The sequence below is a fragment of the Salvia hispanica genome, chromosome 2 (genome assembly GCF_029641045.1).
Source record: "Salvia hispanica isolate PSC_SH4W2 chromosome 2, Shi_PSC_v1, whole genome shotgun sequence".
NCBI classification, from domain to species: domain Eukaryota; kingdom Viridiplantae; phylum Streptophyta; class Magnoliopsida; order Lamiales; family Lamiaceae; genus Salvia; species Salvia hispanica.
Window position 1 is genome coordinate 7,659,262 of NC_142693.1, and position 16,215 is coordinate 7,675,476.

At 30.7% G+C, this 16,215-nt stretch overlaps 1 protein-coding gene and 1 long non-coding RNA gene across 3 annotated transcripts; both read right to left on the bottom strand.

The window, feature by feature from the left end:
- Window positions 1-2,976: 2,976 nt before the first annotated feature.
- Window positions 2,977-7,648, bottom strand: LOC148931501 (uncharacterized). Of its 2 annotated transcripts, none has more exons than XM_089064422.1 (11): window positions 7,471-7,648; window positions 6,821-7,002; window positions 5,821-6,319; window positions 5,552-5,699; window positions 5,360-5,470; window positions 4,673-5,213; window positions 3,979-4,311; window positions 3,808-3,877; window positions 3,579-3,730; window positions 3,398-3,464; window positions 2,977-3,295 (listed from the first exon to the last, which is right to left on the bottom strand). In XM_089064422.1, exons 2-11 carry the CDS (start codon window positions 6,989-6,991, stop codon window positions 3,156-3,158), a joined length of 2,232 nt encoding a protein of 743 aa, XP_088920548.1. In that variant the 5' UTR covers window positions 6,992-7,002; window positions 7,471-7,648; the 3' UTR covers window positions 2,977-3,155. The 2 variants fall into 2 exon arrangements, with proteins under 2 accessions (XP_088920548.1, XP_088920547.1); XM_089064421.1 differs by having other exon boundaries at window positions 7,387-7,648.
- Window positions 7,649-11,586: 3,938 nt separating this feature from the next.
- LOC148931502 (uncharacterized) lies at window positions 11,587-12,259 on the bottom strand. The gene is made up of 3 exons (XR_016136035.1): window positions 12,138-12,259; window positions 11,970-12,057; window positions 11,587-11,878 (listed from the first exon to the last, which is right to left on the bottom strand). It is a non-coding gene; the product is annotated as an uncharacterized LOC148931502 (long non-coding RNA).
- Window positions 12,260-16,215: the final 3,956 nt, after the last annotated feature.

The following is a 16,215-nucleotide window of genomic DNA, read 5'->3' on the forward strand; positions in this document are numbered from 1 at the left end:
TTATGTTACTAAGTGAAAATTGTAATTTCAAATTATACTATTTTTATATAGAACTACATTTGATATATTGGGCTGCATGCGAATTTTGTTGTGAGAGTATCATTTGGATTTTAGGAAAAACATTAGGTACTTTTTTACAATTATAGTTATATTGAGACGTAGTACTACTTGTTAATTATCAATAGTACCGTCCCAGTTTAGGAGTTTTAGTCACTTTTCTTTACCCATTTTATAAAAATGAAGAGTAATAAATAGTTAAAGTAGAAAAATTATAAAATAAGAGAGAATAATGTTGATAGTATTATTCTCTCTTACTTTATAATTTCTCCACTTAACTATTTATTATCATTTTTATAAAACGAAAGCAGAAAAGTGTCTTGGACTCCTATAATAGGATGGAGGGAGTATAATATACTCCATTTTATATTCAAACCACACATCGCCATCGTTCTCATATTGAATACTTTATATCACTATATAGGAGGAAGGATTCATAATAGATTTTTGACCATTGATTTAAAACTAGCTATCGCCATCGTTCTCGTACTGAATTGGTTATTTTCTTGAAGAGCTTAATTATATACTCCATAAATTATGAATCAAAATTGTATAACTACCAATTGATTAAAGCAAGTGTCGCTATTTGTACTGAAAATGACTTTTTGATTCTCGACTTATACTATCTCAATTTTAATTTTTAAAATATGATTGAATTCTTAGCGCAACTTTTCTAGAAGCTCTACACTTTGAGTTAAAACTATTCAAAATTTTAATATTTCAAATATGATTTTTAATACTACTTATGTCCTGTTCAAAATCTTACTCCATATTCTTATTTTTTATAATATCCACTCAAAATAATATATTTTCTAAAAATAAAAAAGACCATTCTTATAATTTAATCTGTATCTACTTTTTTTTCCAACTAAACAACAATAACAATGTATAAACTCTTATTTGTAAGAAAATGTTTTCACTTTGCATAAGAGTGAGGAAGTATTTTGGAGGAATATTTGATGCTTATCCACAATGATTTACATACTTTATAATTGATGATGTGATCTGATTCTAGATAGATTTGCTTCTAGATCGGAATCAAATGGTCTATAGTTATGTCAAAGTATTAATTTATAAAGCGGGATCATTATACGATTCAACAAATGTCTATTTTTTTACTCAATAAAAAGGAAAGGACAAGAAAGTTATAGGATAGTGATTAGTGAATGGCCTTCATTATTATATCGACGACGATTTGATTAACGAATAAGTTTCCCACTTCGAGGAAAATGCAAATTGAAAATTTAGGAAATTATTGGGATGAAATGTATTCATTGATGGAGACACATTTTGTGTTTGCATACGTGTGTAGCTTCAATTAAAATTCATTTCAATTCAAAAGAAAGTGCAACTACCGTAACTACAAGGGCACAACACAATCCTCAGATTTTGGATGTTATGTTCAAAAAATATATACATCCATCCGCAACAAATAAGCCCTACTAGATTTCCCAAAATTGTAATATCTTGAACTTTTTGTGTTTTCTTTAGAAATACTCAATATAAACAACTTATCTTTTATTATCATCCTGTATGATTATTCATTAAGATTTAGTAGTGGGATTATTTGGAGGGGGTGGCTATTATCATAGAATTATTCATCTGGGATTAAATTAGGAGATTCAATCTCATTACATAAACATAGTACATAAGACACAATCATGTAAACCAAAAAACCCCTAAGCATACAAAAATAGACAAAATTAAGTGCTTTAGAAAAATTTGAACACTAACTATTGTAGTACAATTTAGAATGGAAAAAAAGACATTCTTAAATTGATGACAGATTGTCGTAATCATTTTCTAAACTATGACACATGCATTTGCTTCCCCTAATTTTAATTGGAAGGCCAAGAATAAATATATTTTTTGAAGTGTTGATGTTATATTTAGAAGCACAAATTAAAATTTTTAAATGTGCTAAAATATTTGTAGCCGTTTTTTTTACTAGTATACTAAAGTTAAGAATATAGTTTAAAGAAAATGCTGAAAATCTAGAGTGTCGCATTTTATATAAAAATAATAAGCTAAAATTTCTGAATATAAAACAATAATTCGTAAAAAGAATTTTGAAATAAATAAAAGGTAGGGGCCGAGAAAAGACCAATTATTGGATTGGAATTGAAAATCTAATATTGCAGAAAATGATGTGAACATAATTCTCAAGAGTAATAATCATTATAAACTAAAGCGCGTACAATTTAAAGGTTCAAATATGACTTGGTCCAAATTTTTACTTAGTAAAATCTACTTCATTCGTCCAACATTAATTGTCTCAATTAATAAATTTGTTTTTATTTGTAAATAATTATTTCATTTATATTTTACTATTTTGGTAATAGATTTCATATGGCACTAACTTTATCTCCCCATATTTAATTATAAAACTAATATAAAAATATAATTCATATTTTACTAACTTTTTTCACTCACTTTTTATTACAATTCTTAGAACTCAAACTATGTCTAAGTGAAATTTTTATTGGCAGACAGAGGGAGTAGTACTTGCACTTCCAACTTTTATTTCTTTTCGATAAATCCCAAATCATTTTTTACTATTGGACTTTAACCTAAGTTCCTGCTTGTACCCAATAAAAAGTCTACAAATAAAAATTAAATAGACGAACCATATTTATTAATAGAGATAAGGGTAAGTATGTTACTATTCACGACCAAAAATTCATGTACATGCGGCCCAATTGTTGAATTAAGATATTAATTTAACTTATTTCAATAGTTCTATACTTCTATTGATAGATAGGTATTGTCAATAATTTTAATATTTCGAATGCAGCTAATTGAAAAAAGTGTAACTATCTAGCAAGTTTGTCTGACAAAATTATTTATTAGTTTAGAGGTACAAGCACAATAGTCTTAGCTATATAGATAATCCAAACATATATCAAACTAAAATGAATATACCCTTGAATCATAGTAGTATTTTACACAAAAATTAAGTATTTCTTGGTAAGAATCAAAAACATCTTCATCCCTACATGTTTTTCTTTGAGTAAGTGCTGAAATTGTGCACAATTCTGTCAGTTAACTCTTAGCAAAACTATCTTTTCATCAGAGAGTAATTAATTTGAGAGCTTCAATCACTGGCCTGCTCGTATTTTTTCGATCATTTTGGTGGCCGCAGACTCCCGAGCCTCACAAGGTGTGGGCCCCGCATCGCCCTCTGAAGTGAGAGTAGCATTATCTCTGCAATACACGGTCACATTTGCCAGGAACTTACCTGAAAACATCACATAGTTGCTGGTGTTATATGTTACCCCTGATGAGGTCAAATCCACAACCGGGACAAGTAATAAAATGGTACACGAAGATGATGGCTTACCATCGGAAGGTTGCACCATGAATCTCGGCAGCCTCCATTTGTTCATGGCACATACATATTCCAAATCCTGAAAAGAGAGCACCATCAAACTAAATGCAGTGTAGAGATGATAAATTACAAGCTCAAAGCACTTGTCGATATACTATCTCGCATACACACATGTCTTGAGAAGAAAGCTCACTTGACATGATGATATCCCAGGGAGATAGATTTTGGGATCTCTGGTTTGCTTTTGAGGTTCAGAGTTGGTGGAATTTTCAACCTGCAGCAGCAAGTTATATTTCCCATTCACGATATTTTCGATACACTGACGAGCAAAACCAGCTTCACCACCTAAAAACATTTCACATTTATTTCCACAATGGTGAAGATATCTCAAGAAAAAGGCCAGGGAAATATGGCATACATACCATCTCTCACGCTATCAGAAACATGCTCGAATAGTGCTAGTGTGTCTTCTATAGCGCAGAGGCGAGAAAACTGCCAAGACGAGAAAAGTTAACTTCCTTTTCCAGACTTTATGCATATAAAAGAGCAGTTGAGAAAAAATGCTTTTACTTAAACTGAAGCATAGGAGTTACCAGTTGTTGTTTTTTCCAATCGAGAAGTGCCAATGCATTCTGATGATCTTCTGAATGCGTTACATTGTTTACTTCAGCGCCATTCCATGCCTCACTATGAACCACCATGCTGTAGTTTTCTACTACGACAGCACCGCTTTGCCTGCTCGTCTCCCCCATTAACTTCTCCTCTTTGTACAGACCATCATTCAGTGCCTCACTGTGAACCTTCCTGCTGTTCTTTTCTACAGCAACATCACCGCTTTGCTTGCTCGTCCCACCATTCTCCCCCATCGACCCCGGCTCTTTAAACCGACCATCATTTGATTTCAAAGGATCCGTGGTTTTCACCGCCTAGTGAATTTCATTCAACACATCAATCAGTCGAATAACTAAGTGTTGTACCACAGGATAAGAAAACCAGATTCAATATATATGAGAGAAATTTATGCGTTGGCACCGACATGTTAATTTAAGATTTTCAGCAAGAGTTCATATCAATCAGATATTGGAGAAAAATGAAAAGAGAGAGCCATAAAATAATTTAGGGATAGCTATTTATAATCATCATTCTATGAATATTTGTCTGCTTTTCTCGTACGAGGAATTAAAAAATGTGCACACAGAACACACAGAGCATAAAGAAAACATGGATACAAGGGGCCTGTTTTAAGATGCTTGTAAAAGATTGCCGTAGAAGATATATTAGTCTTACCTTCGAGCTGACAACATTTTCAGGATCATTTGTTGCGTCAAGCTGTGGAGAGGGAATGTTCTTATTCTGATGATCACTTCTCATGCGTTTGTTCTTCTTCTCTCTTCTCTCACTTGAAACGGGAATTTTGAAAAAGTCGGCAGAAGTTTCTGTTGCATCAACCTGTGGAGAGGGAGTGTTGTTATTCTGATAATCACTTCTCATGCTTGTGTTCTTCTTCTCTCTTCCCTCACTTGGAACGGAAATATTGAAAAAGTCGGCGGCAGTTTTTGTCTTTCGCGAGGCACTAGCATCTACAGCTGCACGTTGAGACTTCCGTCTTGAATGGCCAGACAAGGGACCTTTCATGTGGTTGTTTTCACTGCCTTTATCAACACTTTCACGTCTGGTCTCAGGCACATCGGTGGCACACCCAAGTTTATCTTTGTTATCCAAGTCTTGAGCGTTGTTTTCTACACAAGGCTTAGCAGTTTTCTCTGCCTCCTTGTTCTTGATGATCTCAGTAACAATGTCGCTCAGAATAGGCACTGACGAATCTTTCCTGTACATGATACACCAAAACATCAAAGGCAATGTGACAGATTTCCACTTGAAATGTATGAAAACGTAGAAGTAATCAATCACAGCCAATACCATCAAATCAAGAATCAAGATGAAACCACTATCCACAGATGACATTATTTATACCTTGGAAGCCAACTAGAGATCAACTCTGCATAAGGAAGCAAGCGATGATACTCGACGAGTGAGGTAGTCATCCAAGAATCAAGAAACTTTTCTACAAAAGGGCCATGCAAACTGCAAAAGTTAACCTAAAATATTTAGTATCATAAAAGAGAAGCATTGTAATCAAGTCAAGAAATAGTTAATAGCTCTGACCTCTCAAAAAGAGAATCGAGATCATAATTCTTGTTTTTGTCGAATGAGTGATTGCACTCCATCATATAAAACTGAGTAGCTGACTTCTCCTTGCTTAACGAATACACAACATGAGCCTCCAACACGACAAGGTCAGACACTTCGATGCCTAAACCATGCAACAAAACAGTCGAGAGTCAAATAGGAATCAAGCTTCAAATCTCATTGTTGCATTAACTTCTATTATTCTAAACATCTCTTGAATGATGAGTTAACGATGGATGGCATACCTGCGACGTCCTTCACAGCATCAAAACCGATCTGCAGAAACTTAGCATGACCAGACAGTGGCTGCTGATCCTTCACTTTCCTCTTCTCACCTACTCTTATATCTTCATCTGTACCAAACACGTCGATCTCTTTTTCAACAAGTGACCACACGCCTTCAGTGACAGCATCCAACTGAAGCATGCAATTTTTTTTCTCCGAGTCAATCAACAAGACTGCAACCGTTGATATCGGATATCCTTCTATGCTTGGAGTATCCTTTGATGCATCCAACGACAAAGCTATATCACATGCACATTTGACAGCTCTCTCGGTCAGTGAGAGATGAACATCAGAACCATTTAAATCCACTGCTTCACTTCCACATATTGTTCTCAAAAATGGTTTCATAGTTGGCCTCAGTGACAAAGCCAGCATACAGAAGGATACAAAATCAAGAAACTTGAACTCCAGTTTCTGTTTCCTGTGGTAGTAGTTGTAAAGCAAAACAACTGCATGCATCTAGTAAATCAGGAAAAGAAATCAGAAATTTTGAAATAGATTAACAGAACTAACAAGTACTCCATAAATTTGAATGCAATGAGATAATGGAGTAGCAAATTCCCCTTCCCTCATAAACACAATTATGATCTTAAGAATGTTACCATCTTGTAGCCATATTTCGATGCCATAGTTCTATTACTTTTCTCAAGTAAAATCACATTATATTCAGAAAAATTATGCAAACTATAAAATCAAATACAACTAAAATTCATTCATGAGCACAAATGAAATAGGAAGATCCTCTCTAACACATCCTAATTTGCCATTTTTTGTTTGTAAGATTTCTTCTTCAGCAGTTTGCAAAGTCAAGAAAACTCCCAAATCAAAAAGTTTTCCAAAATGTCCTACTCTTTAGGCAACTATAGCTTCCAAAGACCGAATGTAACCCAAGTTAAAGACCAATCCTCAATTTATCAGAAGGAAAATAACACACTCTTAACACACACAGAGAGAGTGAACCTGTCTTGCAATAGATTTATGTGCCTCTTCGGAAGGAGGGTCGTTAATGGAGAACTTATAGGGCAACCTTGGATCAACCAATTTCTCAATAAATGCAAATACCACATCATCTGCAGGGCCTTTTTCCCATTTTGATTCCCCTTCTACAGCTGTTACAGAACACAAAGCCATCCCCAAACCTTCTGTGAATACAAAACAAACACTTCAATTCAACAACACACATGAAAAAGAAAAAAAAACAACAATCAACCTTAAATAAACCACAAATAAATAAATAAATAAGCAGAAAAAAAAACCCCTAAAACAGAGAAAACAAACAAGAAAACACATCAAGGGTTTAGTTTTCTGCAGAAAGATATGGAATTTCACAAGAAAATCAACATCTTTTCCAAGATTAGAGGGAATGTCATGAAATGCTCAAGCTTGCACATAAACAACATACATACATGCATGATCAAGAAAACACAAACACACACACACCAATGCTGATATATGTGTGAAGAAAAACAGAGATCAGAAAGCAAAAACAACAAAAAAAATACCTAAAACAGAAGAGACTCACTCACCACCACCCAGAAAAGGCAAAAACTTCCGGCGATTGAAGAATAAACAGAGCAATGGGAGAAAAACAGCTGTCTTTTTTCTCTTACCAAGAAAATGGTATTTCAGGAATTAGCGCTGACATATATTGGTAGAAGACGAATCGCCAAACAGCACAACTCAGAGCTATATTAGCACACAGTGTGTGTGCACTGCGTGTGATGGTTTCTTGAGAAAAGGCTGTGTCTGAATCAGCATGTATTCAAATTCTGTCCAACTCATTTTCTACTATGAGTAAAAACAGCAGTATTATTAATGGCAGAATGCACTTTAAAGAGGGTGATTTTCCATCAATAGAAATTGATTTGAATATCAATACATTTGTGGACTCTGGTAATTCGAAGTCCAATTTTTTTACTAAAATATGAAATCTTACTTTTGTCATGCCTGATTTATTATAGCTAATTTTTATTTGTCTTTTTATCTATTATATTCTCTTTTTTTTTTTTGTCGTACTTTAAAGTCTTCGGTGGTTATATTCATGTGTAAATAGACGATGTTCAATACATTTAATATACTTTGTTGTGTTTCGGTAAGCGGCGTTCAATATTGTGACCTATTTTATTATGTTTGCGTAAGTGCAGCCCGGCCCAATATTTAAGGACCGCATGTCATATTTGGATTGACGAAACTTATTAATTGTTTTCAGATTTTATTGGATTTTTTATTTGGTTTAGAATTGTGTTGAGATCCATACTCTACATTTTGTATCACATAAAAAAAATTTGAACGATGTTGAGCACGATATTTGCACATTAATATATAAATGGGACTCTTATTTCACTAATTCAAGTCCTTTTTTTTAACTAAAATGTCAAATCTTACTTTTGCCATGCTTGAATTTATAGCCATGGTTTAATTTTTATTTGTCTTTATATATTTTTTTCTTTTGTTTTTTTCATTTACTTTAAAGTCGCCGGTTGTTATATTTATGTCTGAATCAGCAATGTCCAATATATTTAATATACTACTTTATTGTGTTTCGGTAAGCGGCGTTCAATATTGTGACCTATTTTATTATGTTTGCGTAAGTGGAGCCCGACCCAATATTTAAAGTCCGCATGTCATATTTGGATTATCGAAACTTATTAATTGTTTTGAGATTTATTGGATTTTTTATTTGGTTTAGAATTGCGTTGAGATCCATATTCTACATTTTGTATCACATAGAAAAAGTTGCACGATGTTGAGCTCGATACTTGCACATTAATATATATAAGTGGGACTCTTATTCCACTAATTCAAGTCCTTTTTCTTTTACTAAAATGTCAAATCTTACTTTTGGCATGCTTGAATTTATAGCCATGGTTTAATTTTTATTTGTCTTTATCTATTTTTTTTTCTTTATTTTTTTCGTTTACTTTAAAGTCGTCGGTTGTTGTATTTATGTCTGAATCAACAATGTCCAATATATTTAATATACTACTTTATTGTGTTTTGGTGAGCGGCGTTCATATTTTATTTAGACTATAAATGATAAGTAGACTCCACATTCCACCAACTTATTTCACCTCACATTTTATTATAAAACTAATATATATAAGTGAGACCCTTATTTCACTAACTTATTCAACCCGCTTTTCTTTACATTTCTAAAACCCGTGTCATAACTAAATATGACTCATATTACGGGACGGAGGGAGTAGTACCTATTTTATGGCATAATCTTGCAAACGGGCTTACATACTTGCCATTGTAGCACTTCAAACGCGTTAATTCGACTACTAAGTTGCTTTTTGGCTTCCTTTTTAAAGTCTTTAAAAATTTCAATAATTAAATAGAGCTACTATTAGCTTGCACAAATTTTAAATTTAATGCATCTGAATGAATTAGCTTTAGAGGTTATGTGTTTGTTCCATAAAGCGGAACAATAGCTTAATTATTTTGACTTCCACACAAATTCACATTTCTTATGTAAGCTAAATCCATAAATTTTTAGTAACTCATGATTTACTAAATACTTTGAAAAAATGAAATCTCAAATGTCTCCATTGAGGGCGATAGATAGTGGTGATATTTATCTTTCTTTTTAATGATAAGTAGTTAATGACAGAGTTTTAGATATATATTCGGGCATAATTTATAAATACAGTCTAGGTAGTTATACCAACAAAATTGGATTTCAACTGGAGTCACAATGCTCAACAACATCACGTCACTAATTAAATCGATTTGAATGTAATTGATTCGATAGTAACAAAATCTAATTTAATTCGATAAATTATATACTCCCTTTGTAACTAGAGGGTACATATTAGTCACTATTAGTATATACGGAGTATTTCCTTTGGTGCACAAAAGCATGCTTAAATAGCAAACATATAAAACAATTTCTATCTATATATTACACGAAAATTTTTCAAAGTGTAAAAGTTTTTATATAAGCTTAACTTACTAATTTGTCATTGTAGACAGACGTACTAATTAGGTATTAAGTCAAATTAATTAAGTTTACCGTGTTGTACATTAAAAACACTAGTTGTAAAAAATAAATGGGACGATAAACAAGGATCGGACGAAAACGATAAAATAGAACAATTAAGAAAGACATGAGGAAGCAAATATGATTGAATTTAGTGAAAGATGGTGAATTCATAATTCATATGATTAATCTTACCATTACAGTCATATGTTTTAGATAAATTACGGAGTATAAATATACTGACATTAAACGTATAATTCACAATAATCTCAAAATTTTTAAAACTTTTCTGATATTCTTTTGAGCAAAGAAAACTAAATAAACATAATGAGATGTCAAAGATGTAACATTAATTTTAAATTTTACTAATTAAAATCTGAGTTACTACAATTACGAGGTTAACTATTAAATGCATCATTTCATTTTTTTATTTTGGTAAATGAACGTTATATTTAACAACTCATTTCAATTACTACATTTTATTATCAAATTAATATATTGCACACTAACATTATCCCCTTATTTTCATTTATACTCCAAATTTAGAACTCAATAAATGAGATTTCCACTTTTTAGATCCTGGAAAATGAAAAATTTCATTGTAAAACTTTCCAAATTTAGAACCCAATAAATGAGATTTCCACTTTTTAGATCATGGAAAATGAAAAATGTCATGGTAAAACTCTGAAAAAATGAAAAATATCACTACAGCACTCTAAAATTGAGAATAACACCAAGTAATCTTTTTGCCCTGAACCCGTTTAAGAGCATATCGTTTTAATATTCTCTAATTATTTTAAGTTGAAGATGTAATTAAATGTTTGATTTTCAATTATGAAGAAATAAGTTTGATTTATTCTATAATTATTATTTTATAACTATAGAAATCAAGTACTATATCATTTAAATTTGAATGATATTCTTTCGAATTAATTCAATATTTATTGTATTTTGAAGCTGTTTTTCCAAAATGAATATAACTATATTTCAATTCTAAGTATCGAATCAATTCTAACTTTTAAGTATTGAATTAATTCGAAAGTATATCATTCAACTTTTAATTTATATAATACTTAAATATTTTTTTATAATTGTAAAATAATTAATTTTTGAATAAATTAACTTTTTTCGTAATAAAAATCAATCTTAATAAAAATCTTCATCCTAAAATAATTAGAGAATAACAAACATGCCCTTGATGAGTTTAGGTAATTTTTACGGGACATATGATAATATGCAAATCTAATTTGTAAGCGATTAAATTTAAAGTTTATTCTTCAAACATTCACACCGAATCAGAGTGGAACACTTGAATTTAAACAGACGGAGTATTATTTTATATATGGATCCATTAAATTCTACTAACTAATTTTAAAATATTTTATTATGAAATTAGCATATAAATATAAAACTCACACCCTATAAACTTTTTTACTACTTTTGGTCCTTGAAATGTTGTCCAATTTTATATATGCACACACTTGAAATGTTGTCCAATTTTTTTATTTTGGTCCGTATGTGAAAAATTGTCCACTTTACTTTTTTTTTTTTTGGGTAAATGGACCTCACTTTTCATTAACTCTTTACATTCATATTCTATTGTAAAACTAATAGTATACAAATATGGGACCATTGTTCCAGTAACTTTCTCAACCACTTTTGTCCACATTTCTTAAAATCTGTGTCGAGTCAAACTTGGATAATATTTCATGGACGGATATAGTAATTTTTAAAACTCATGACAAATCAAAATGGAGTATTTATTCATAGAAAATTATGGAGAATCTAGTAGTACAAAACATGACAGTTACATATGTAGTGGTAGGCATTAGAAATTTAAAATATTTGTGAATGAAATCCAAATACGAGATAAGCTAGAGGCACAACTACTACATAAGATATCCATCTCTTCTCTTTGGCATTATTAATATCTGAATCATACATGTCAAGACTTGGTCTTAGGGTTTCTCATCAACCAAAATCTTTCAATTTCTGCTGGACTCCTGCCTGGAATTCTTCCAGCTATTAAAACCCACCTAACAAAAAAGTAAACACATAACACAATTATTTCCATTCATACAAAAACAACACCACTAAATTAAACATAATATAAATACTTAGTATTACTTGTCCCCCACAAGCTTGTGCATTCTACATATGATATCTTCTTCTTGCTCTGTCATGTTTATGAACTTCCATTCAAGACTGCTTTCCTCTACACCAAACAAAAATTAATAAGCATTTTAGAAAGAAAGAAAGAAAGAATGAATGAATGATTGAAAGAGGGAAGGCAACCATTTTGAATGGTTGGATGGTTGTGAGTGCTACACTTATCCATGAATATGAAAAGATAATTTATGCTAGTACAAGCTTGGGGAGTCCCCAATATTTATAGGAAGAATACATTTTCAAGTACCACATTTTTTAATCTAGAATTTTTGAAGAGAGAGAAAAACTATTTGGTGGGATTTGAGTAGAAAGGGAGTTGCTGATGCGACCAACCAAAAATGAGGTGAAATTTCATTGACTGACTGTTGCTTACCATCCCATTCTGGGATTCAGCAATCTACACAAAATTTGGACATTTGTTTTAACATTTAAGCAACCTTTTTCATGAATATTCTTTTAATCTTTTTGGACAATTGATGGTTAGTGTTATAAAGAGAACTAAAATAATATTAGAACTATCCCACATCAGTGTACAAAGAGAACTGAAATCAGTATATAAGTCTCATGGGCCTTCCTATCGCCAATTGATTTTAGGATGAAACTCATGGATTTCTATCACAATTGATTATGGTCTTCATGTAAGTCTGCTTTGCAATCACTATGAGAAAAAGAAAAAGAATTTTTTATTCAATTGGAGAGGCTTATTTTTGCTTCTATAATAGATAAAAGTTATCCATAAATTGACATGAGTTTTAATGCACAATTGATAAAATAAGAGAGATAAAGAAAAAAATGTGAGGAAGTAGTGACTAGTGCTAGTGGATTGTGGGTTCCATATTACTAAAAAATAATGTAGAATTAATATGTTGTTTAAAACTTTTCATATTAAAGATCTAATTTTAATGGACGATTCAAAATGATAAAACTTTTTAAATAAAATTAAAATGCAAAAGGAAGCGTCGCCAAATTAATTTTTTGACTATTTTAAATTGCCTCTCGAAAACCTTTACCTACACAATTTACGATAACTTCTTGATTCTTATTCATGCTAACACTGAAATAATATAAAAAAGTATTCTTCACTTTTATAAACTCTTTCGACACAATTTCTTTTATATTTCTTAAAATTTATATCGGATAAAAAATGGGCACTAATAATAAACAATGGATTACTAGTTCGTATAAAAATCCCACGAGCGTACATTCGTTACTAGTATGGAAATGCTAGCGTCTAGACTTAGCCCCCTAGCTATTAAACTTGCCTTCATAACTATCATTCAATCTATATGTTTGTTTGTTACCAAAAAGGAAGCGTTGAAGAATAAAAAATGGCTGTTTTATTTATTTTAAAACTTGATGTAATAAGGTAATGTTATTATTGAATATGAGATTATCATATTACTACTATCTCACACTCAAAGAGGCACATTTCAGTTTTAAGATATCCACTCAAAATCACTCACAAGTCACAATAATATATTTCGAAAATGAAGACATCGTTCTCTATATTTTATTTTTTACTTTACTTTTATAATTTTAGCTTGATTTAACACATTAAACAACACTAGATGTTAAAGAAACATTTCCAATTTGAATGAAATTGAGTGATTGAGTGAAGACTTATCATATACCATTTGTCATCAATAACAAATTATTGTGTTTCAAACGTACAAAAATATGTCTATACGCATTATTTATGAAAAATTATGTTAATTGCGTCCAAAAAAATCGGTCCTCAAATGATGGTGTGACATGACAAAGTCACATGTATAAGATCTTACATGTCCACGAATATATTCCACAATCATAGTACTATTAATTTGATCGTATCTGAAACCTACTTATGTTACTAAGTGAAAATTGTAATTTCAAATTATACTATTTTTATATAGAACTACATTTGATATATTGGGCTGCATGCGAATTTTGTTGTGAGAGTATCATTTGGATTTTAGGAAAAACATTAGGTACTTTTTTACAATTATAGTTATATTGAGACGTAGTACTACTTGTTAATTATCAATAGTACCGTCCCAGTTTAGGAGTTTTAGTCACTTTTCTTTACCCATTTTATAAAAATGAAGAGTAATAAATAGTTAAAGTAGAAAAATTATAAAATAAGAGAGAATAATGTTGATAGTATTATTCTCTCTTACTTTATAATTTCTCCACTTAACTATTTATTATCATTTTTATAAAACGAAAGCAGAAAAGTGTCTTGGACTCCTATAATAGGATGGAGGGAGTATAATATACTCCATTTTATATTCAAACCACACATCGCCATCGTTCTCATATTGAATACTTTATATCACTATATAGGAGGAAGGATTCATAATAGATTTTTGACCATTGATTTAAAACTAGCTATCGCCATCGTTCTCGTACTGAATTGGTTATTTTCTTGAAGAGCTTAATTATATACTCCATAAATTATGAATCAAAATTGTATAACTACCAATTGATTAAAGCAAGTGTCGCTATTTGTACTGAAAATGACTTTTTGATTCTCGACTTATACTATCTCAATTTTAATTTTTAAAATATGATTGAATTCTTAGCGCAACTTTTCTAGAAGCTCTACACTTTGAGTTAAAACTATTCAAAATTTTAATATTTCAAATATGATTTTTAATACTACTTATGTCCTGTTCAAAATCTTACTCCATATTCTTATTTTTTATAATATCCACTCAAAATAATATATTTTCTAAAAATAAAAAAGACCATTCTTATAATTTAATCTGTATCTACTTTTTTTTCCAACTAAACAACAATAACAATGTATAAACTCTTATTTGTAAGAAAATGTTTTCACTTTGCATAAGAGTGAGGAAGTATTTTGGAGGAATATTTGATGCTTATCCACAATGATTTACATACTTTATAATTGATGATGTGATCTGATTCTAGATAGATTTGCTTCTAGATCGGAATCAAATGGTCTATAGTTATGTCAAAGTATTAATTTATAAAGCGGGATCATTATACGATTCAACAAATGTCTATTTTTTTACTCAATAAAAAGGAAAGGACAAGAAAGTTATAGGATAGTGATTAGTGAATGGCCTTCATTATTATATCGACGACGATTTGATTAACGAATAAGTTTCCCACTTCGAGGAAAATGCAAATTGAAAATTTAGGAAATTATTGGGATGAAATGTATTCATTGATGGAGACACATTTTGTGTTTGCATACGTGTGTAGCTTCAATTAAAATTCATTTCAATTCAAAAGAAAGTGCAACTACCGTAACTACAAGGGCACAACACAATCCTCAGATTTTGGATGTTATGTTCAAAAAATATATACATCCATCCGCAACAAATAAGCCCTACTAGATTTCCCAAAATTGTAATATCTTGAACTTTTTGTGTTTTCTTTAGAAATACTCAATATAAACAACTTATCTTTTATTATCATCCTGTATGATTATTCATTAAGATTTAGTAGTGGGATTATTTGGAGGGGGTGGCTATTATCATAGAATTATTCATCTGGGATTAAATTAGGAGATTCAATCTCATTACATAAACATAGTACATAAGACACAATCATGTAAACCAAAAAACCCCTAAGCATACAAAAATAGACAAAATTAAGTGCTTTAGAAAAATTTGAACACTAACTATTGTAGTACAATTTAGAATGGAAAAAAAGACATTCTTAAATTGATGACAGATTGTCGTAATCATTTTCTAAACTATGACACATGCATTTGCTTCCCCTAATTTTAATTGGAAGGCCAAGAATAAATATATTTTTTGAAGTGTTGATGTTATATTTAGAAGCACAAATTAAAATTTTTAAATGTGCTAAAATATTTGTAGCCGTTTTTTTTACTAGTATACTAAAGTTAAGAATATAGTTTAAAGAAAATGCTGAAAATCTAGAGTGTCGCATTTTATATAAAAATAATAAGCTAAAATTTCTGAATATAAAACAATAATTCGTAAAAAGAATTTTGAAATAAATAAAAGGTAGGGGCCGAGAAAAGACCAATTATTGGATTGGAATTGAAAATCTAATATTGCAGAAAATGATGTGAACATAATTCTCAAGAGTAATAATCATTATAAACTAAAGCGCGTACAATTTAAAGGTTCAAATATGACTTGGTCCAAATTTTTACTTAGTAAAATCTACTTCATTCGTCCAACATTAATTGTCTCAATTAATAAATTTGTTTTTATTTGTAAAT